Source organism: Ictidomys tridecemlineatus, chromosome 2, assembly GCF_052094955.1.
Source record: "Ictidomys tridecemlineatus isolate mIctTri1 chromosome 2, mIctTri1.hap1, whole genome shotgun sequence".
In the NCBI taxonomy this organism is placed as follows: Eukaryota; Metazoa; Chordata; class Mammalia; order Rodentia; family Sciuridae; genus Ictidomys; species Ictidomys tridecemlineatus.
In genome coordinates, this window is record NC_135478.1 from 215024333 (window position 1) to 215046511 (window position 22179).

Consider the following 22179-nt stretch of genomic DNA (forward strand, 5'->3'; position numbering starts at 1 on the left):
AGAGTGGACACATGTGCCCTTTCAGGGAAGCTGAAGCCAGACAATGACCAGAGATTCTTTTCAGCTGTCTTTGGGATCCTTCATTCAAAGGTGAAGGATCCTAAAGGTGAAGGATCCCAAAGATCCTGCATTTCTTTACATAGGGCATTTAGGTTGGCTTCTCAGGGTTTCAAAACTATTCACTATCTGGTTTAGGAGTGCAAACACTGATGCTAAATACATGTCTATCAAGAGAATGAGAAATACAGAAATTAGTGTAGTGGTTACCCTGGTAGCAGAGAGGTGGAGGGGACATTGTTCCATTTCTTAATCTAGGTGTGACTATTTTACTATCAGTCTTTAAACCTGTGCATTATATATATATATATTTGTTCTGCTTAATTATATGTGCTGATTTGATTGGATGAAGGGATGCCCACATGGATAGTACATGTTATTTCTGTCTTTGAGAGTATTTCTGAAAGACAATAAATGAAGGGCAAATTCTCTCTAGAGCTGAGATATCCATCTTCTTTTGCTGTCATACATCACATCTCTTGGTGTCCTGGCTTTTGGCTCCAGGACTTACATCAGTGACAGCCCTCAATCTCACCCCTGTTCTTAGGCCCACAGTATCACACTGGGAGCTACCCCCACAGAAGCCCTGGATTCTGGGGTCTTTGCCATGGACTGGGGTAAACCACAGAAGAATTTCCTCTTCCCTAGTTTGCAGATGACATACTGTGGAACCTGTCCTCCATAATCGCATGAGCCAAGACAAGTAACAGATCTCCTCCTATTTATCTCTATATCCTAATGGTTCTGTATCTCTTGTGAACCTCCATCATGTATTTGAAGACACAGAGAGAAACCAGTCATCTGAAAACCAGAAAGAGAGCAGTTAAGACAAGGATGAAGCTTCTTCCGCAAATCCGAGAACATAAATAGGAAAGAAACTGAACAGTTAACTTGTGATCCTCACCTTGAGAAAACTATACTACCAATTACTTCTTTCTAGCAAAAGCATGAGTCCTGCCCTGGCTCCTGTCTAAGTCTTCACCCTGATCTCCATTAACCCCCTATCCCTATTTCTGTTTGTTTAAATGTCTCCTAATGCAAAATGTGATTAAATTAATGGGATGAGAAATCCATTATACATTTCACATGTGCGTGCTCTGGATTTTATGTTTGAAATAAAATGCCAACAGGTCATACTAATTAACTTTGCCTTAGATGCTTGAAGTTAGGACAACTTGAGCTATTATGTAAATTTATGCCAAATAGTACATAAATTAACACTAGTCATCTTTAACAAATTAAAAATCTTTGAACAGCCAATCTACAAGAGTGTTCTTTTATCTACAAGAAAAATGTTTTAAAGTATACACGTACTAAAGAAAACATGTCAAAATATGATTTCTAAAAGATCTATTTCACCACAAACTCTAAGCAGGACCAGGGAGTAGATCAACCATGTTTACCCTCTATATGGGGCTGACTTACTCAAAACACTAAACACCAAATTTTTTAAAGGCTGTAGAAGGTACCTTTTACCTTTGTAACCTATATTTTAAGAAAACTTAAAAATATAGGTTACAAAGACCAAGAAGTGTAATAAAAAGACATTCAAATAATGTCTTCAAGTGAATAATTATTTGATTGAAGAAAGACAACAAAGAGATCCTTGTGGATTGATTCTTTGGTAGCTACCTCTCCTAGGAATCTCTGAATCAAATTTTGTTCTTGTAAAACTTCGGGGTTTACTGAATTGAGATGAGGCCAATGTGAATCTACAGTGGATGAGGATCTAAGGTTAATCCCAAGGTACAGATCCTGAGTCCCCAGATACTGGGCTGAGCTAGGAGCACTCCCCTAAGGCAAAGCTACTTTGAGCTCAGTCCTGGGGGTTCTGAAAATGAGCCCTGAGAGGAGAAGCTCAGGAGCTTTATTTTCTTACATGAGTAAATCATAGTGCAGGTTTGGAAAAAGCAGTCAAGCCAGAATAGACTTTCTCTGTATATATACTCTGAGAGCATGACGTAATTCATGCTATATCAAAGATAGACACCCTGAGTCATGTTCTAGGGGATTATATTTTATAATGTGATATGATATGATTTACATGAATTTGGTCAGGGGTGGATGAACAAGAAAATGATAAAACCAATTATATGAGATGGAGAAGGACAAGAAGAAAGAAAGAACAGGAGGAACAAGAAAAGGAGGAAGAAAGAAGAACAAAGAAGGAGAGAATAATGAAGAAGAAGGGTGAGGAGAAAGGGGAAGAGAATAAAATCACAGTAATGTCAAAATATGCCAGTTTTATTGTGTTATTTAATCTTTGCCCCAGTCTTGATGGGTGGACGTGGTTATTCCTATTCAGAAAGACTCAGCGATATGCCCTGAAGGTTACAACTACTAAATGGAACGACTTAGCTTCCACCCCAGGTGTCTCTCATGTAAGAGTTTCAGTTCTGATTATTTCTACCTCCCACCAAGCATGGCCACGTGGGAGGATGGAGTCCCATGACCTCTCAACACTGAGCTCAGAAAGGTGAAGGCAAAAACAAGTGACCAGCTAGCCAAGGAGAGGATGGACACACAAGTCCCACATGCAGAGCTTCCCAAGGGAAAGGCTGTGGACAGGCAGGAAACAGGGCCGAGCCTGGACAGAGGAGAAGGACATGGTGTGCAGAAGCCATGAGTGAGCTGGACGTGGCCAGAGTTGGGTCTCATCCAAGGCTCCCCTCCCCTCCTTTCTGGTAGCCAGCTTCTGAGAGACTAACAGCCCATAAGTCAGGCTTATTAATCCTGTAAAGAGGCTTGCTGTGTAATCTTTGTGGTAATTTAGGGGGTCATACAATTAAAGTGAATATCGCTTACTTTATAAAGATATACAACTGCAAATTGTGAGCAGATGGTAACCATTTTGGGGACAGTAGTGATGACAAGACGATAACAGACTTTAATCAAAATTGTGTTGGAATATCTCATGACTTGCTTTGCTATAATATTCGTATATTAGAATTTCCAGTATTGAACTGAATCACTGATTGATGGTGACATAAACTAAACAAAAACAAGGATCATGCTTTCCCTTGAGGTGTGAAAAATTCATGACATCAGATAAACAAGGTATTCGAAGGTGTTCCCCAAGTATTTTTTTAATCAAGTGCTTACTAAACATTAGTAATTTGTCATTTCTGATTGGCTAGCATTCAACATTAGCAATTTGTTAGTTTTACTATGATAAAATAGTATCCTCATACCATCCTTTTCAATGTTTATTTTTGTTACATAACTATATCTAGAAAAATATCATAATTATGGATACTTTTGATCATTTTGATTGTTCAGTGTGCTTAGCGTGTCTAAGTGCCATGCAATGTCTAAGTAATAGAAGAGATGGTGGAGCCTACCTCCCTGGTTGCTATAAAGATAAGTCAGCACCTGTAAGGCACATACTCACCGAAAATCCATCCTCTGGTCACTCTCCTAAGCCTTATTACATTCATCCCTTTTTCTTCCTAATTCTATTATCAACACATACTAGCCATTCGCAAACCGTCAAAGCAATTTTGTCAGACCTTAAGTGCAAACTTCTGTAACAGATAATGTGTTGCACCAAAGCCTCAAAAGCCTAGAGCCTGAAGTAAAGCAAGTAAATAAGGGAATCTACCAGACCTACAAGAACTTGAGGGAAATCACAGCTGGCAGCTTTTCCACACAAGCAAAGGCCTTCAGAGCCAAAGCATGAAGAGAGAACCACCTCTGACACTAAGTCCCCATGAAACTGATAATGGGATTTGTAGAAAGGGAGAAAACTCACAGCAGTTAATTCAGTCTCTGCAAGGTATCACTGTGGAAATGAAGGGCCAAGAGCTCAGCAGGTTAGAAAAAGAAAGGATTTAATTATCTGACACTTTTGCTATTACAGTGTAATTCTGTTAAAACAGAATTGCACCTAAATAGAGCCATTTACTTATTCAAAGCACAAACACAACTATCTTTAATGGGATCATTAAAAGAAGGTGTGATACCTTGCAGAAAAGCTTCTCAGAAACTGTAAGAGATTGCAAAGGTTGATTTTTAAATTCTAAATAAACCCATAAATAATAGTATACTTGAAGAGATTTTGTCAAGGCAAAAAAAAAATACTGATAACTTTCTGAAAAGAACAATAAATAGAATCACAGGGATTAAAAAAGTCATAAAGTTAAAAAGAGCATTGAACAAGAATATAAACTGTCAAATACCAGCAATAATCTTAGAATCAATGTATTTTGTCTTAGCACTATAGAGACATATAATTTTTAAAACTTGATATTTCCTTAATGATCAATTTTAGATTTATTGACAAAAAATAGAGCTTATTAAGTATTTAGTACCTTTTTAACAACCTAAATGTAGTTTGAAATTAGTATGAAATGAGGCAAAGTTATCAGGGATGAAATTTTTATTTGATGATTGATAATAGGCAGAATCATTTAGCAATATTTCCATCCAATTCTCCCCACCTGAGGGCATCAGGTACTTTTTGCTGACTTGGAACCAGCAAGGAACTATTAATAAGCAGATTAGCATACAAAAGGAAATGAGACACCCTGAGAACTTTACACCATGCCTGGTGACGGGAGTCTGTCAAAGATTTCACAACCCCTGGTTCTTGTGATTAAAAATGATTCTAGAGTTTGGATTTCCTAGCTCGAGCTTAAACAAGCCGGGTCGGTAGTTAATTAGAAATGTCACCCATAAGATAAAAGGAAACCACAGTTTTCATAGTATTCTAGTAGAAAATAAGATTTGTTAAGGTGTGCTTTTCAGAAACTAGATAGTTTTCTACAAATTTGAGTTGCAAAATATGGTACTTTCTGCTTTTTATCACAATAGTATAGTGCTTAAGAAGCCAACTTAAGGAACGTACAACTCATTTTTAAAAAATCCTCTTAAATGCTTATGCCTTATAATCTTGAACAGCAATTTACCATATCCATTTGCATTTAGTTTGGCAAACATGTATTGCATGTTTGCTATGGTGCCAAAAATATTTTTAAGGCCTATCAGTCATTCAGTTAATCATTTCAGCAAACAGTGTTTAAGGATTGTCTGGTGCCAAGGCCAACTCTAATGCCAGGAGCTGGACACACTAAGACACAGGACCTGCCTTTCAGGTGTGCACAGGCCTAAAGGAGGAGAGGAGTGCATAACACATCCTCCAAAGGACATCTTTGTGACAGGAATTCAGATAGATAAGTACTGAGTGTGTTTAGGATCAGAAGAGCTACACATTACCCAGGACCAGAAAGACTCCCACGGGGAGTTCACTCTAAAGTGACAAAAGTAGTGTAGTTTGAAAGAGGAACAAGAGTTTTTCAGACAAAGGACATCGTCTGGATTCACCTGTTCTTGGACTGTAAGAAAAAAAGGTATGAGAAGAAATAAATGTTCAGGGATTAGGGAAACAGGCAGGTACACAGCAAAGTACAGTGAGGACGGGTCAGAGCCATGACTTTTACGTACTACGAAGTGGAGACGTTATTCTCAAAAGGAAGGGGAAATGCTGACGGGCTTCAATTGAAAATGAAGATTTCAGATTTTCACCAACCAGGACATCCTTAATGTTCTCCTCAGCTAAACTTCAGACTGGGTTCTGACCAGAGGCCCCTGACCCCTTGTTTCTAATAACATGTGCCTTAGCAAACTTCCAAATGTCAATTATCTTTACATCCTTTTGAGATGTAGATCATTTCCCTGCCTCTTGCCAGTTTTCTAACCCTGCAATTACAAATGGATGAAAGATCTGAACAATCATGAATACTTTCGAAATGAAACACATTTCAAACTTTGCAAGGAATCATCTTTTTGAAAAGTAAACATAACAAAAGATTGAGCCACTGTCTCCAGGTCTCTGTGGTAGAGCAGGAGCTTGACTAATTGCTGATAATAAGAGGCGAGCAGCAACACGGTTGTAATTACACTGAACAGCCCTTCACCTCCAACATCCTGCAGTACTTTTCTAGCAGTTCACCCCAGTGCTTACAAAATCTCCCACCCTTTTTTTCAATAAAACTGCAGAAATATCTTTGGCAGCGATATGGGAGATACATGGATGGGAGACAAGGTGAATGGCCAGAGGATGAATCAGGAAGCTACTGCAGTGTGTGAAGTCAGCAACAGTGAAGTGTGGGATAAAGGAATAGCAGAAAAGGTCAGAAGAGAAAAATATGAGAGGGATGTTAAGTTAAACAATAACTTTTTCATGATCCAATGATTGGCCAGACGATAAAGGAGCAAGGATGATCACAGACATGTTATGTGGCCCCTCCTTGCATGTCGCTGTGATGGACTTGTGGCCTGCTGAGCTGGAGGGAGTGTGAGAGAGCAGAGAGAAATGGACTGTATAAAACTAAGGACATTGTAATGATGGAGTGGAAGGACCACTTATGCACTTTTGTAACACCTACAAAGACAGAAAAGGCTCCTGAGTTGGACTGTATTGCAGACAGAATTGGGGTAAGAATATGGTGGTGGCTGGAGAACAGAGGAAGGAGGAACAGGAACACTGTACCTCCCAGACGTCCAGCCAAAGCCCAGACTGCAACCCCTCAGGAGTCTGTCAGTGACAGATCCTTCTCTTTTTTCTTTTCAAAGTATCTGCACAGAATGCATGATGAATGGGGAAGCAGAAGCAAGCAAGAAAAACCCAGCAAAAAATGGTGGAGTTGGAGCCTAGACTTCTGGACACAGACAAAAGGAGCCAAACGGAGAATGCGATCTAACCGTGGACACTATGTCTGCGTTTGTTTTAATTTTCTCACTCTGTTGACTCTGGTTCATGTATTACCAGTGACCCAGAAGAAAGTATGGGCAGAAGTCCCAAATGCCTCTGTCTTCTAATACACAGTATGAAACAAAGGTCAAACATATTATGAAATGTCATCATTTTCCAACTTCATATAAAAGTTTACTGTAAATGTCTACTTTTGATGGACAGAATTCCATTTCAATGAAGTTGCCCGATGTCACATGCAATGAATCTCTAGGACAACAAAATGACTTACATAATTCCTTGGAGTTTATACCCAGCAAAAAAATGTGACAGAAGCTTCTTGTGTGCGAGGCCCTAAAATGGACTTGACAATGGGCATTAGAAAGCAATATAAGTTTCCATCAGGAAATTAGTATTTGCAGAATTCTTCCCTACAGGGAATACCATTACAGAGTCATATAGACAGACCTCAAGTATTCAGGTGGGAGATAATGAAAATTTGACCAGGAGAGTGGAATGCTGGCTTCATAGCTAATCCAGCCAAATCAATGCAAAAATCAAGATGAAATCAGAAATGCCTCAAACTAACCATATCTAAGACTTAAGTACATGAAATGATGATTATAGACACACCGGTCCAAATATCTTCTACAGTTTCAACATTATCCTGTGGCCCCGTATGGTGACAGGTAAGGTCACCCCTAAATGAATGCTGGCGCTGTCATGCAGCCTCACATTTCTAGTTGATTAGATACATGTGAAGAATTAATGCAGAAAGATTTCCTAAAATTATCTGAAGGAGCCCAAAGTCTCTTTTTGGAAGCAAAAAGAGTAAACAAATTATTGCTAGGCAGCTTCCATAAGGAGATGAGCAATAGGACAAACCCATCCCTAGCAGCTGACAACCTAAAGGTCCTCTCTCATTCTGCTGCTAGGTGACTCTGGGAAAGTGGCAGTGGACCAGGGATGCAGGAGACCCAGTAGGTACTAACAGTGCTTTCCTCTGAAAGGCCTGCGGCTCTTACGCATGTAAGTGTCATATCATATCGTAGTTCTGAATCAATCTGCGAAGAGATTGTTTTCAAACTGTTACCATTTCTACCCTGGGTCCTATTCAGTTCAGTGTAATTAGCCATAAATTGTATGAATGTAGAATATCCATCTTGTTGAGAACCAATCTCTGATGTTCTCTCTCCTGACTACAGTATTCCCCTAGAAATCATCTGAAATTTAGCCTTTTTTGCATTTTGGTTTCCACTTTTAATTACTCAGAACCCAAATAAAGAACACTGGATGTGCCAGTATTTCAATGCCAGAAGGCACATGGAAGCAAAGGTCAGTATTCCTGTTTTAGGTATTCATTCCCTTTGTGCATACTTCTGAAGAAAGTAATTAACATATATTCAAATTTCCTAAATAGTATGAAGGTCAGGTCAGAAGATATAAGGAGAGAAATTGGGAGGCTGTTGTATGTGTCTTAGTTCAAATTGCTGGTATTAGTTCAAATATCAGGTGATGAATGACAGCTGAGACTGCAACCAGAGCTCAAGGGCCCCACCCAGATGCATGCAGAGCCACAAAGGAATGGCCCCCTGCTGCTGCCAGTCTGCTTTAGCTCCCACAGGAGTCCCTCTCCAGGAAGGAAGCCAGGTTTGTTCCCTCCCTGGGGGGAGCCTCACCTGTATCCAATAACCCTTGCCTCTCTTGGACAACTCTAAGTGGCTGTCCCAGATCCAAAGCCCTTGTAGGAATCCTCTATTGCAGCTATGGCAAAGCTCAACTTGCCCTTCTAACCAATACTAAATTCCTTCCCTGCAGAACCCTAGTTCCCTCTTAGGAAATCCTCACTTATCTCCTGATCCACAAAATTCGGTCCAGAGTCTGTTTCCCAGTGAACCCAACCTACTTCAAGAACAATGGCCCCCAATTTTTCCAAATGACACATTTCTATTTGTTGCACAGCTATGGGTTAACAAACACATAGAATGTGTAGTAGGAAATATACTGGATTAAGAGAAATGATACAGTTTCTTATGAAAATCCTGTCCTGGTAATGTGACCATGATAAGACAATGGTTTTGGTGTCCTTTTGAAAACATATGGGGTCAGTGTATAGAGCAGTCCTTCATAACCATGAAGCACTGAACAAATATGGAAGTGGTGTTTATTATTTATCATTAAACATGATGGTCATGACTCTGTCATGACTGACACTGTCACTCACTTAGTAACATGACCAATGAAAAAGTGATAATTTTATACAGGATCTTAGGAGAAAGCCTTCAAAGAGAGGATAAGGACCATGTGAGCTCAAATCCTGGGGTCGTCAAGCTGGTAAGACAACAACTACATGGACTAGGTTGGTATTAAGCAATAATAATTGGCCTTTATTTTGTGGGTATGTTACAGAAGATAAATCAGCTAAAAAGGAAAAATTCTGGTTTGGGTAAGGACTTAGGGATGCACCTGAAATTGATTACTCTCATTACCTAAGAGTAAGATTTAACAATGAAGAAAGGATCCAATCTCATTATCAACACTTCGGGCTTTTGCCTTGTCTGAGACCTAATATTATGAATTTCTAATACAGCACAGCTCTGGAAGCATACCTTATTTCCTTAGAGACATGGATCATATGTAACAAAGGAATTTTTTATTAATAATAAGAACATATTTCAGCCTGATATTCCTCTGGCATCAGAGTCCTTTGAAATCAAAAAGACAGAGAGTATAGTCATCAGAATCCAAGACCCCAGGAAGTGACAGGTCAGGCTCCAGGTACTTATGAAAAGCCAGTGAATTCAGTGATCCATTTCTAAAGTGCTACCCAGCAATTCTACCTGGGCCCCTCTTTGCTTCTCATTTCAAATGGACAATTTCCAACTTTCTTGTCTCTTCGTGAACACTGGCACCATCTCTTCCCTGTTTTCAGCTAATAAGCCCATTTCTTATTTTACTAAGGATATTAAAGTCATCAGACTAGGGATTCTGCTTCTCCCTAATTCCAAATACATCAATCTACTCTGTGTGCATCTTCACTACTCTGTTTTCCCTTTCTGTACAACAGGACCTGGCTCCTCCCTCTGCATACTCCTCCTCTGCACACCAGACCCCATCTCACCACCTGCCCAAAGGTACTGCCCCAGAAGCTGTCCTCTTCTGAATCAAGCTCTGCCTCTCTAGTAGATTGATCCTAAAGCAGACCAGATACCCCCATCCAAAAGACCCTTGCCATAATCAAGCTTCTCTTCTTGTCGAAAGATTTTTACAAAGGGTGTCACCAGGATATCAGCAAAAATTTCTGCAGAGAGCATTGTGGTTTGTAGCCTCTCTTTCTTGTAAATGCCAGGTTTGTAGACCTAATGTGTGAAACCTCTGTCTAGCCGAGGAATATGGGACAAAGAGTAACTGTTCCCACCCGCTGCCATGGAACCATCCCACTGAGTATAAATATAAAAGAATGTCCAGATTCAAAGTCTAGAGATTTTTAGGTGTTAGCCTCTCTGGACTGCTGCAACCTAAATAAACCTGCTTCCTGCTAATTCCTCGGGTGTCTGGCCTCATCTCTCCTACAACAGTCCCATTAGCATACTCGCCTGCTAAAATATCTTACAAGCTGGGGGGGGGGGCGGGAAGAGTCCTCCTTTGATTCTACATTCTTTTCCAGCTACCATGCCATTTTTCTTTCCCATTTTGTAAACAGCTCAAATGAGCAGTCTGTGCTGAGTTACTTCCTTTGCACTCATTTGCACATGGACACACTATTTACCTTCACTTTTTTCAATCCACAACCTCTTGTGAGGTTAATAAAAAAACACTCTCTACCAAATCCAATTACCAATCTTAACATGTATCCTACTCTCTGGAATATTTGACAGTTATGTTCTTCCTTTTATGAAATGTTTTTCTCCTCTTGGCTTCCAGTGAATAAGCTCCCGTGCTGTCTTTCTGGCTCACTGGATGCTTCTTATTGGTCCTCTTTGCTGAATTCTCTCCAATTCTCCTACCTCTACTTACCAAGCTGAACAGGTCAAAACCTCAGAGGCAATCTTGAATCCATCTGTATTCAATACAGCTAACCCATAACCTCATCCTACCAGTACTGCCTCCAAAGTGTATCCAGATACCAACAGCTTCTCTCCATCTCTACTAGTTTAACTTTCTCACTCTGTCACCTCTCACCTGGAATGCGGCCTTCTGTCTGTTGACTTGTTTACACTCTTACAATCTGACAGAGTCAGTTCTCCAATCAGCAGTCAGAAAAAAATCCAGGCCTGTTCCAGTTCTCAAACAGTGCTGACACATTCTCATCCCACCCTCTATGGCCAACAAGCCTTCTCTGTGAATTGGCCCTTTCCTACAAACACAAAACCTTTTCCTTTTCCTTTCCACAAGTAACCAAGCTTGTAACACAACTCCTTTGTGTTCATATATGCTCTTTGCATTCAAATCTCTGCTTAAATGTCACCTCCTCAGATGTCTCTCCTTGATCACTTTTCAAGTGTTAGGATCCTATGTCACTCTCCTGTCAGGATGGCACTCTCTACTATATTCTATTATGTATTAATTTGTCTCTCTCCCCCACTGAAATATAAATTCTATGAGGGTGATCACTTTTCAGTAAAGAAACAGTACTAGAAACATGGTCAATAAACATTTGTTAAATTTATGACTGGGTGATTCATCTGAGATTGAAAGGAGACCCAAAACCAGAAAATTTTCCTGTAAGTCAGAGAATGATGAATTAAAAGTCAGTTTAAATATAGAAGGTGAGAGGTACTGGGGAATTAAATTAACCAAATTATATGTGTATATACCAATACATAAAAGTATGTGTATATAAAATACCATCACAATGAGTTCCACTATTATATATAACTATAATGCACCAATTAAAAATTAAATAAAAATGTAAAAAGCATTTGAAATGGTATTATGAATGACTGACATATGCACTTTTACTTATACTCTTAAATATACTTTACATAAGAAAATCAGAAGCATGACTTGGAGGAAACAAAGCACAGTGATTAAGTATTCAGAATGCCAACCCCTTCTAAAATTTTCTTATGTTTCTGTTCCTCACCTGTTTCATAAGTGAACAGGGGATAACAATACTGCCTATCATACAAGGATAAGAGAGAATTAAATTACATGATATGTGTATTAAAGATATGTCCTAGTTTACAACATAGTGCAATATGTGTTCACTAGTATTTTAACTAATATTATATTTTTAAATAGAATAATAAATAGAGATACAAACAAAAGAAAAGGAAGGACAGTAAAAGAAACAAAGCAAGGAGTCAGTTTGTGAAAATTAAAGTAAATATCAACACACTTGGGGAAGAATGGACCACGACCTGCAGAGGACAAACTGATGTCATGATCTCCCAGATGGACTTCCAAATGGAATGCCCGCTTCATGAGATAGAGGCCCATGTCTCTGCTCAACAGAGATGTGGGGGTGATATATTCCATTTTAGATGAAGCAATCAAGAGAAAAATAATCAGCATTTTTAGCAAATTCAAGAATTTGAATTTGCACAAAAGCTTTTGCACAATTTTCTAATGCTTACACTCATTATGCACATATTGGAGCTTCAAAAATTTCACTGAGGGAACAAGTCAGAGGAAAAGGTTTAAATCCTACATAATTTCTACAGGGCAAAACATTTATTATAATATGTTCTTTAAAAATATTTAATTCAACCACTGCATTTAGCAGATAAGAAAACTGAAGTCTGAAGAAGACAAATACATGGCTCAAGGTCACACAGCTAATTAATGGTTAGACTGGATTTGCTCATTCTTGCATGTATGCATTTTATCTTTTACTTTTGTTATTTAAATAATATTTGCTAGGAAAAATAGGTAAATGGGAAAAAAGCTCCAGCAAATGGAGACTAATTATGTTTTGCTTTGTTTTTCAACCACTGTTTGTTCACTCTAAGAACACAATATATGTGCTCTGAATAAATTATATTGCACTGTGAGATGCTCTGGTTTCATTTTTCAGTTCCCAGCATCTCCCATGGTATCTGTATGTAACTGATGCAGATATGAAGCTGCTGCAAAGTATGAATGCATGAGGATCGAATGGTTCCACCAATTTCACATATTTTTAAAAAAAATTCAGTTGAAGTCAAATATGGAAACTGGAAGCAATGAATCCTCCAGTGGTCCATCCACTACCACCAAAGGATAGAGAAAGGAAGAACTAAAAGTAGTGATTCTGCAGTAGAGAAATCTTGGAAATACCACCTTAGTCAATCAGGTCAACATGACAGAGACATTATGTAGGCATCAAGTGAGTCCTAATAGAATGGGTCAAAAAGGGTACTCTGCCTCTGCACTTTTCTTTCCAAGAAACCATAACCCCACTCTAATTATGAGTAAGACAACAGACATAGCCGTATTTGAGGATATTCTACCAGATACCTGTTTAATACTCCTTAAGACCATCAAGGTGATTGGTGGGGAATCAAAAAAAAAAAAAAAAAAAAAAAAAAAAAAGGAGGAAAGACTGAGAAACTGTCATAGGCCAGAGGAGACAGGGAAGAAATGCCAACTCAATGTAATGTGGTATCCAGGACTGAATCCAGGAATAGACTTAAGGAATGAGAATTTGCAGAGGTCTGGGCATATCAAACATGGACTTAGAGTTTCCATACACCATGTTTTTAAGTGTCTTGTCATCATAGCAGATGTTAATACTAACAATAAAAACACATTGAATGATTATATACATTTTCTTCCCCAAACCTTTCTAAGTTACAATTGGTCATACATATAAAAGGGTTTCCAATCTGTGAATTCAATATTTCAGTTATTTTCAATCCACAGTAGTTGGATTATAACTGACCATTTAACTCCCCCCGCCCCGCAAAAAAATGAAAGGTAAGATGTTTTTCTTGTGATTATTCTCTGAACAATGCAGTATAATAATTATGTACATTACTTGTGTTACAAGTAATCTAGAGATGATTAAAACTATATGGGAGGATGTGCATAGGTTATAAGCAAATAATACTTTATATTTAAGGAGCTTGTATATCCATAGATTTCGGTATCCACAGGGGATCCTGGAACCAATCTGCTGCTGATACCAAGGAAAACTACATTTATTACTGTTTTCAATTCTGTTTTTGAAAGCAAGAAAGGGAGTTGGAGGGTGTTGCTCCAGTTTGAAGGAGGTCAGCCCTGTGTTAGTCAGCTTTTTGTCACTGATCAAAATACCTGACAAGAACAACTTAGAGGAGGGAAAGTGTACTTTCGGCTCATAGTTTTGGAGATTTATTCCATGGTCAGCTAACTCCATTGCTTTGGGCCCAAAGTAAGACAGAATATCACAGTGGAAGGGTATGGTGGAGAAAAGATGGAGGAAATCTATCAGCTCACAGCATCCAGAAAGTAGAGAGAGAGAGAGAGAGAGAGAGAGAGAGAGAGAGAGAGAGAGAGAGAGAGAGAAGAGCCCACGAGGAGTCAGGAAGAAAATACAATAACCAAGGACACACCTGCAATTACCTACTTTCTCCAGCTATGCCCCACCTATCTACAATTACCTCCCAAAAGTCCATTAAAATTATTGATACAACAAATGGAATAATCCATTGTTTAGTTTATAGTTCTCATAATTTAATGATTTCACCTTTGAACAGTTATGCATAATAATAACACATGATCTTTTGGGGTGACATATATAAACCATAACAAGTCCCTTACACTGATCCTCTCATTATGGACCTGAAGATTGATAGGGCGTGTGACAGTAGAGTTCTTTAACAACTGCAACCATAAAAATCATAGCTGCCACTTTTGGAAAGCATGGTAATGTGCCAGACTAAGCACCAGGAGTTTCATATACAACATTATATTTCAGCCTCAGCACTCTATGGGATTGCAATTATATTCTCATTTTAAAGATGAGAGATTTGATCACCAGAGAAATTATTTTGCCAAGGTTGCAACTGAGATCCAAATACAAACATTTATAACTTTTCTACTAAATCACTTATCAAGGAAATTCCATTAGTGAAAATGCCTAAATTGCTGTACCTAATTAGAGCGCAATCCTAATATCATTAGTCTCAACCAATAAACTGAGAAAGTATACATTATATACTATGTGCATCCAGATAATATCCATTATATTGAGAAAAGCATTGCTGAAAAATTATATTTGATACACAATTATCAAATGTTAGCCCCTCTTATCTTTATACACTGTATCTGTTTTCTGTTGGCCCCAAATTGATCTTATCTATTTGTGTTTTACGCTCTAAACTCTTGTGAACTACCATAGCAATTCAAAAATGTACAGTAAATGCCAAAAGTAAAGTTTAATCAGTTTCACAGGATAGTGTTAAATTTTGGCCAGTGTCAAGTTATTGTAGATATAAAAATATATGTCATGCCAATTAATCTCTTTTAAAGACAGAAATAAAATGGATTTTCAAAAACTGATTATTTTTTGCCTAGACTGTATGGTTACATGCTTTATTAATGATACATTTATGTACTTCATTCAGATGACAGTAGTGATTTTCTGCTGTCATTATTATAGATTTGCTTAAGATTTTAATACCTCCCATTGCAAATATATGTCTATCACTCAATGTAAGTTGCAAAATATTACTAGAGATCCATTATTTTTTTATTATTTTCAAAAATTGCAAACTATTCATTTAGAAGTTTGGAATAAGAAAGAGCATAAGACAGTGTTCTTTATAACTAGAAGCTTCTAAAAATCAATTTAATCAATTTAACATGGCCACTCTCTCTATACCTTCTACCTCTTCAGTTGAATAGACTTTCCCCTCTTACAAATCATAACCATCAACCTGAAGCTTTATAACCAGTGAGGGAGACTCCAGGTGTTTTAAGTAAGTCTAAACTTTATCAGCAAGAGCTGAGGGAGGAACTGTGAAGGACACAACCTGTCCATGCTGCTAGTTTTAGGGGGAATGTCCCCAGGTGAGATGGAGCTAAATGGTAGGGGAATGGGAAGTATTTGAAATGGTCTAGTCATCTTTCTCTATGCTAAAATAAGCAGAGCAACTAAAGGGGCTGCCATTTTGTTTTATCACTCTGCACTGCAGACAACAGCAAGGCTTAGTTAGACCATAAACATCCCAGCAAACATCCCAACTTGCAATATGAATGATCTGAACAGCCAGCCCTTCAGACACCCTAGCAAGAATCTAGTAAATGGTGATGGCAATCACCTCTGTGTGTGCCTGAATAAATGAAAGAACGAAAAGGACTCACTCCCTCTGTTTCTTAAAACTCAGATCTTTAGAATAATTCCTTTAGTGCCCACTTTGGGAGTTTACTTGCCCTTTTGGGTTCCAAAGACACTGCTGATTTCATTGACCTATATTAATGCCAAGTTCCTTCTCCCAATTTAAGAAGTTTTCTCACATAGAAGTTTGATAACATATGATGAGTAAAGCTCTTGCCAGGAAATGTCATCTTCCTGGAAAAAAACTCAAATCACAATTGCCTCTGGCAACAGTGGACAGATAACGCCACAGGAAAGATAGGACAGATCCCTGAAACCATAGATAAGCTTCAAATTTCATTTTGGCCCAAAATATCCAAGTATATCCCCACTCCCAACTGAGAACTGACTGTAAATTGCAAAATATTACTTGAGATCCATTATTTTTTATTATTTTCAAAAATTGCAAACTATTCATTTAGAAGTTTAGAATAAGAAAGAGCATAAAACAGTGTTCTTTATAACTAGAAGCTTCTAAAAATCAATTTAATTTACACTGTAGCTATACCTCCCATTGCAAATATATATGGATTCCATTGGATTCTGGTGCAGGTCTGTTATTTATAATCTCTTTACCTTAGAAAATGTAGGATGATGTTAACAAAAGGAAGAAATGCAGTTGCAGAAAATTATCCCTACTTTAGCTCCCACTTTCCTACCAAAGCAGTGGAAGAGAATGGTAGAAGTGAGAGCTGAGAAGAAAATGAAGGTCTGGATGTTTCAGGAAAACATCCAAAAGGGTCGAGGAAGCTGAAGCAGTAGAGAGAATTGAGAAAGTAGAGATTTCACCGGAGAACTCTCTAGCAGATTCTATAACGAGGCCACCAGGGACAAGGGTCCTTGCTCACTGCCAACCCAGGATTGTAGAAGAGCTTGCATCCACCTGAGACTGTCCTTGGATCTCAGGATTTCCATCCACTACCACTCTCTTCAGATCAGAGCCAGAATTCAGAACATGGAAGTCACTGACCCAGGAATGCTTCTCCTACTCCACTCCTTCCCATTTTAACTAGTTCCTCTTCTACACTTCTGGTCAGTCCACATTGGGACACCAATTGGGATTTGGTTAATAATCTTTAATTCTCTATAAAACTCCTTTTTTAAAATTTTTTTTTAGTTATTGATAGACACGATACCTTTATTTTATTTGTTTTCATTTTTATGTGGTGCTGGGGAACCCAGTGCCTCATGCATTCTAGGCAAGTGCTCTACCACTGAGCCACAGTCCTGGCCCCATAAAACTCCTTTCTTTTTGGCTGCATCCTTGTCTGTTCACCTAGACACTGGTCTTCATCACCATCCTTGATCTTACTATGCTTGACTATTGTCCTCCACAATTAAGAAGGAGTTCAGAATTTTAGAATTTTAAGATAGTGACCAGAATGTAAAAAGTGTCCTATAAATACTGATTGAGGAGGGAAATTGACAATGAGCTATGTGTTCAATGAAGTATACAGAAAATATATACATGGAGAATTCAGATGTTGACTCAATTTGAGACTTCAGAAACCATGGCACCTTATCCTCCGTGAGTTACTCTATCGACACAGCATTCTGCATCCTGTGAGTTTTCTTTGACATCACATCAGAGCATGGTAACTAAAAATGACGGATGTGCCTTCATGGCTAACGTTGCCACCTTTGTGTAAGAAGGAGGGAAGTATTTGATAATGCAGGCTCCAGAGAGAGAACCGTGTTGCCTCGAGGGTTTGCAGGTGTTCCTCTGCCATGGTCTTACCTGCTTTCCGCTTCCCTCACTGCAGGCAATGCTGGGACTTAGAGTGGTGAACAAGCTGGGAGCTCCTGACCTGGCTCCTGGAGCTGAGTGATTGGACTTCCCAATTCTGTTCTCTCCAGCCCACAGATCATCATTTGGAGTTTGCATGTTACTGTGTTTCCCTAGCCATGGTCTAGTGACTCTGCCCATCAAACCAAAGAAGGTCAAGAAGCTGAAGACAAGCTGATCTTAGGAAACCTACAAGCATCAGCAACTTACAAGCTTCCCGGAGTTTCTCTTTGTCGTAGTGGAATCCTTCATAGTCTTGTAAACTGATTTTGTTCACCCGGATCCTCAGGCGATCTGGGACAGACTGGGGACTGCAAAACAAGAACCGAGTGGTCAGATACAAATGAGAGAGAAGAACTGGGAGTCATGCACCTGGAGGGACTAGGGACAAGGTCATCTCCTTCTGGCTTAGAAGAAAAAGTTCACATTCAACCGAGAATTGCAGGTTTACCAGAAAACAAGTGATTACCTTGAGAATGCCTCTCCAGAAACCTAACATTCCTGCAATTTAGCTAATAACATAAAAACCAGCAGAAAAAAAGCCCTTTGGAGACAACTTTATATAATATTTGATATTAATTTATTAAAATGTTAAGGAAAACGTGTTTTGTTACATAACAAATTAGATGTGGCTAATTGGAAATAGAATCAGGGTGTTACTATGAAAAATGAAAGGTGAATAGGTCCACAGTAGTGGAACTTGGTCAGTGGTGGCCTGACCCTCGGAAGAAAGAGAAAAACCAATAAAAAGGACAGAATAAGAATCCAGAAAGCACAGAACTACAATTGAAAGAGCTCTCCTCGATTGAATCATCTCTGAAAACACCTGTCACTTAGAGCATGTTACAGTAAGCACTGCCTATGAAGGTACCTCTGAGCTTCCCCAAATAAAATGTCAATAGATATAGAGTACTTTCCTTGTTTCATTAGGCAGAGAATGAAGTATGTGATTCATCTGGAAGGCATTTAACCCACACTGGTTCAGGACACATATTCAACAAAGGGGACAGCACCAAACTTCCTGAAGCTTCCTGTTCACCCTCAGAAAGTTGGTAACTAGATGCCGCAGTCTGGCTGTGCACAATTCAGGAGCCACTTGTCAAAAGAAACTAGCTTTATTTTTAGAACTACAAACGCCAAACAAAACAGCTCCTCAGGAAAAACCCTCAGAGCCCAACTGCCACCACCGGCTTCCACAAGCCTCTCACCCCCACACCAGCCTCTCAACCTCCCACAATCCTCCTGCTCTTGAGGCCGATTGGCTGGGTTATGTGGGCGGAGCCAAAGAAGTCCCCCAATGAGCAGCTCCATGGAGGAGCCAATCAGCTAGATGTTGCTGGGGCCGCTGTGAGCCAATCATCAGCTGGCAGTCTGAAGGGCAGGGAAACAGCCCAATGAACATCACCGCAGAGGAGCCAATCAGCTAGATGTTGCTGGGGCCACTGTGAGCCAATCATCAGCTGGCAGCTGGAAGTTTGCTGGCAGCTGGAAGTTTGCTGGGGCCCCTTTGGCTGTGGCTCTCAACACTAGATTTCTTGGATGTTTTCTTAAATGACATTTTCAAAGAAGTTTCATCCCAGGCACAAGTTGAGTGAAATAACTTAGTTTTTGTCACCTCCCCTGTGGATCGACAGGTTTCTTTAACACATGAATATAACACAGTCCTGGCTTATCCTCAGAGACCACCTCATATTTAGATTTCAGCAGCTGAACAAAGAGGATTGCTGCTCGTTTTTATATGAAACAGTGATAAAAGTCACCACTGACCAAACTAGAGAGAACAGCATTCCTCTTCAATTCACTTCTGTAGAGGAAGAAAAGGAAGGCAAATAAGAGAAGAAAGGGAAAGAAGGAAGGAAATGAAGAATTGAAGGATGGGAAGGAGGGAGGGAAGGAAAGAAAACAATGGCTGGAAGCAAGGAGCTGCTTTAGATCCCAGGACACTGCTCTTGACCCACCTCAAAGACACAGAGACCCATGAGCCCATACCCATTTAATCTCACTGCAACTCTGGAAGAGGGAGTGAAAAAAAAATTAATCTCATTTTCTTATTTAAAAATTTCATTTCAGGGCAAATAATAGTAATCCATTCCTAGATTTCAATTGTACTCATCTAAAAATAATATACACATCTACATATACACAGATATATAGGTAGACTATATGTATGTATATTCACATATCCATATACACCTCTCTCCCTATCTTTCACACTCACACACTTAAGATGTTTTAAAATGTAGATATAAATGCACCTTCTAAAGTGAGACAGCAGGCAGGTTAAAAGGCCTGAGGTTCTCTGGGTTAAAATCAAGCCAATATGAAACCTCAGGGTTGGGCAGTCCTGGGGGAAGGCTGAGATGATGGATTCAGTGGCTGCATCAGTCCATCATTCACAACTTTGTATCGATCTTGCAATGGACACTGGAGAGGACTAAGGAATAAAGCTGACATGAGCATTTAAGAGGTGATGAGAGATCTAGTTTGACAGAATAGTATTTGGTAGCATTGACCTCAAGCATCAGGCATCCCTATATCATTTTACAGATCAGCCAACTGAGGTTCAGAAAGGTAAAGTGATTTTAAGGTTACATAGTTGCTAAGTGAAAGAGCTTGGAACAGGGCCTAATTCTCCCCACACGTCAGCTTCATGCTCTCTCTACTACCCAGTGCTGAGGAGCTCCAAGTCAAAAATCCTATGGATGGGACAGCAAAGCCTTAACATCTGAGTTAGCAGAGTCTGAAGATCTCTGTTGGTTCTAAGACTCTTTTTCATCAATAAACAATAAACAAGGGGGTGGCTAAGTACCCACAGTAATTATAATAAGAGAGCATAAGGCAGATATTATAGATGTGTGGAAGGGAAATGAGTTTAGAAGAAAGTCTGCCCATAACATATTGCAAAGTGAAGAAGGAGTCCTGGGAAATTATACACGGCATAAGCTCCTGCATGCAAATTATAGAATTTAGGAGTCTTTATATGTAAGAGAAGTGTTTGGAGCAATCTTCAACAAGATGTTCCAAGTGGTTATCTCTATGTGGTGGGACTTGGGGATTATTTTGCATTGAGGATCATCATATTTAGTGAAATAACATGTCATTTGAAAAGTTATGTCAATTTGTAAATAAATGATAACTCTGGATAAGAGTAAAAATAAGCATTTCAGCAAAGAGAATTAGCTGTACAAAGACAGGAAAGAATTTAAGCATTTAGGAGATGACCATACCAAATGCTTATCCACAAATTAAGGGGGTCTAATCTTTCTTTAATTTCCAGGTTCACCTAAGTGATCTATAAAGGTTGCAATTAGCAAATATTTTGCTATGAACATAACAGTTAAGAAGGAAGGTAGAACCATGAAACATGATGGTCCTTCATATCCTGTAATGGGGTCTGGGGGTGCAGGAGTTGAATGAGCTCTCCTTAACCATCCTTTTGAGATAACAGTGAACCTAATGGCAGAGAGCTCCAGTCTTCTTCAGTGGGAAGGAGGCACCAAAACTAGGACCTTGTGATAGCCCAGATGCCAAGTGGGAAAAAGAATTCAGAGAAGGAGCCAGTCCTCGCTCCCCACATCCATGAGCTCCCCTGACGTTGAGCTCACCAGTTGTACCACTTGTTTCAAAATCCATCAGTGTCTGCTCCTTGTCCATCTCCCAGGTTCTCATCGATGCCCTCTGATGCCAACCTACACAGTGCTTCTTCCTGAATCACTGGGCTCCCACCAAACTTCCTGACTTCCAGGAGTCACACCATGGACATACAACAGGAGGTATCATTTAAATAGATCCAAAATTAATCCATGTACTATTTCACTTCATCTCCAGGATGACCAGCTAAGCCAGACAGACTAGCCACCACATAATATCCTCACCCACCCAACCTCCTCTTGCTTCCAGCTCTCATCTTCTCTCAACAACCTACACATCCAGTTTTCCTACCACTAGCAACTTTCTTAAACCCTGTATTGTAAGTGAACTAATGTTTTGCTTCCTATCAAACTTTGTCACAGTTGAGCCCCGACAACACATTTTAGGGCTTTGGACCGTAAAGTCTGTGATGGAAACCCCTTTGAATTCTTTTTTTTTTTTAAAGAGAGAGTGAGAGATAGAGGGGGGGAGAGAGAGAGAGAATATTTTTAATATTTATTTTTTTGTTTTCAGCAGACACAACATCTTTGTTGGTATGTGGTGCTGAGGATCGAACCCAGGCCACACGCACGCCAGGTGAGTGCGCTGCCGCTTGAGCCACATCCCCAGCCCTGAATTTTTCTTTACCTGCTATAAACCATAGATAAATGAGGCAACACCAGAAACTGGTTAAGAACTTGACTCCAAATCAGACTGGCTGGATTGAAGTGA

General features: G+C 39.3%; 1 protein-coding gene across 12 annotated transcripts in view; it reads right to left on the reverse strand.

Annotated features, from left to right (window-relative positions):
* Dgki (diacylglycerol kinase iota) overlaps positions 1 to 22179 on the reverse strand; it is a 425847-nt gene that overhangs the window by 99214 nt on the left and 304454 nt on the right. For all 12 annotated transcript variants that reach the window (XM_078040589.1, XM_078040592.1, XM_078040591.1 and 9 more), the window contains one exon: positions 18028 to 18128. In XM_078040589.1, coding sequence (XP_077896715.1) covers positions 18028 to 18128 — 101 coding nt within the window. The remainder of the gene's footprint in view (positions 1 to 18027; positions 18129 to 22179) is intronic.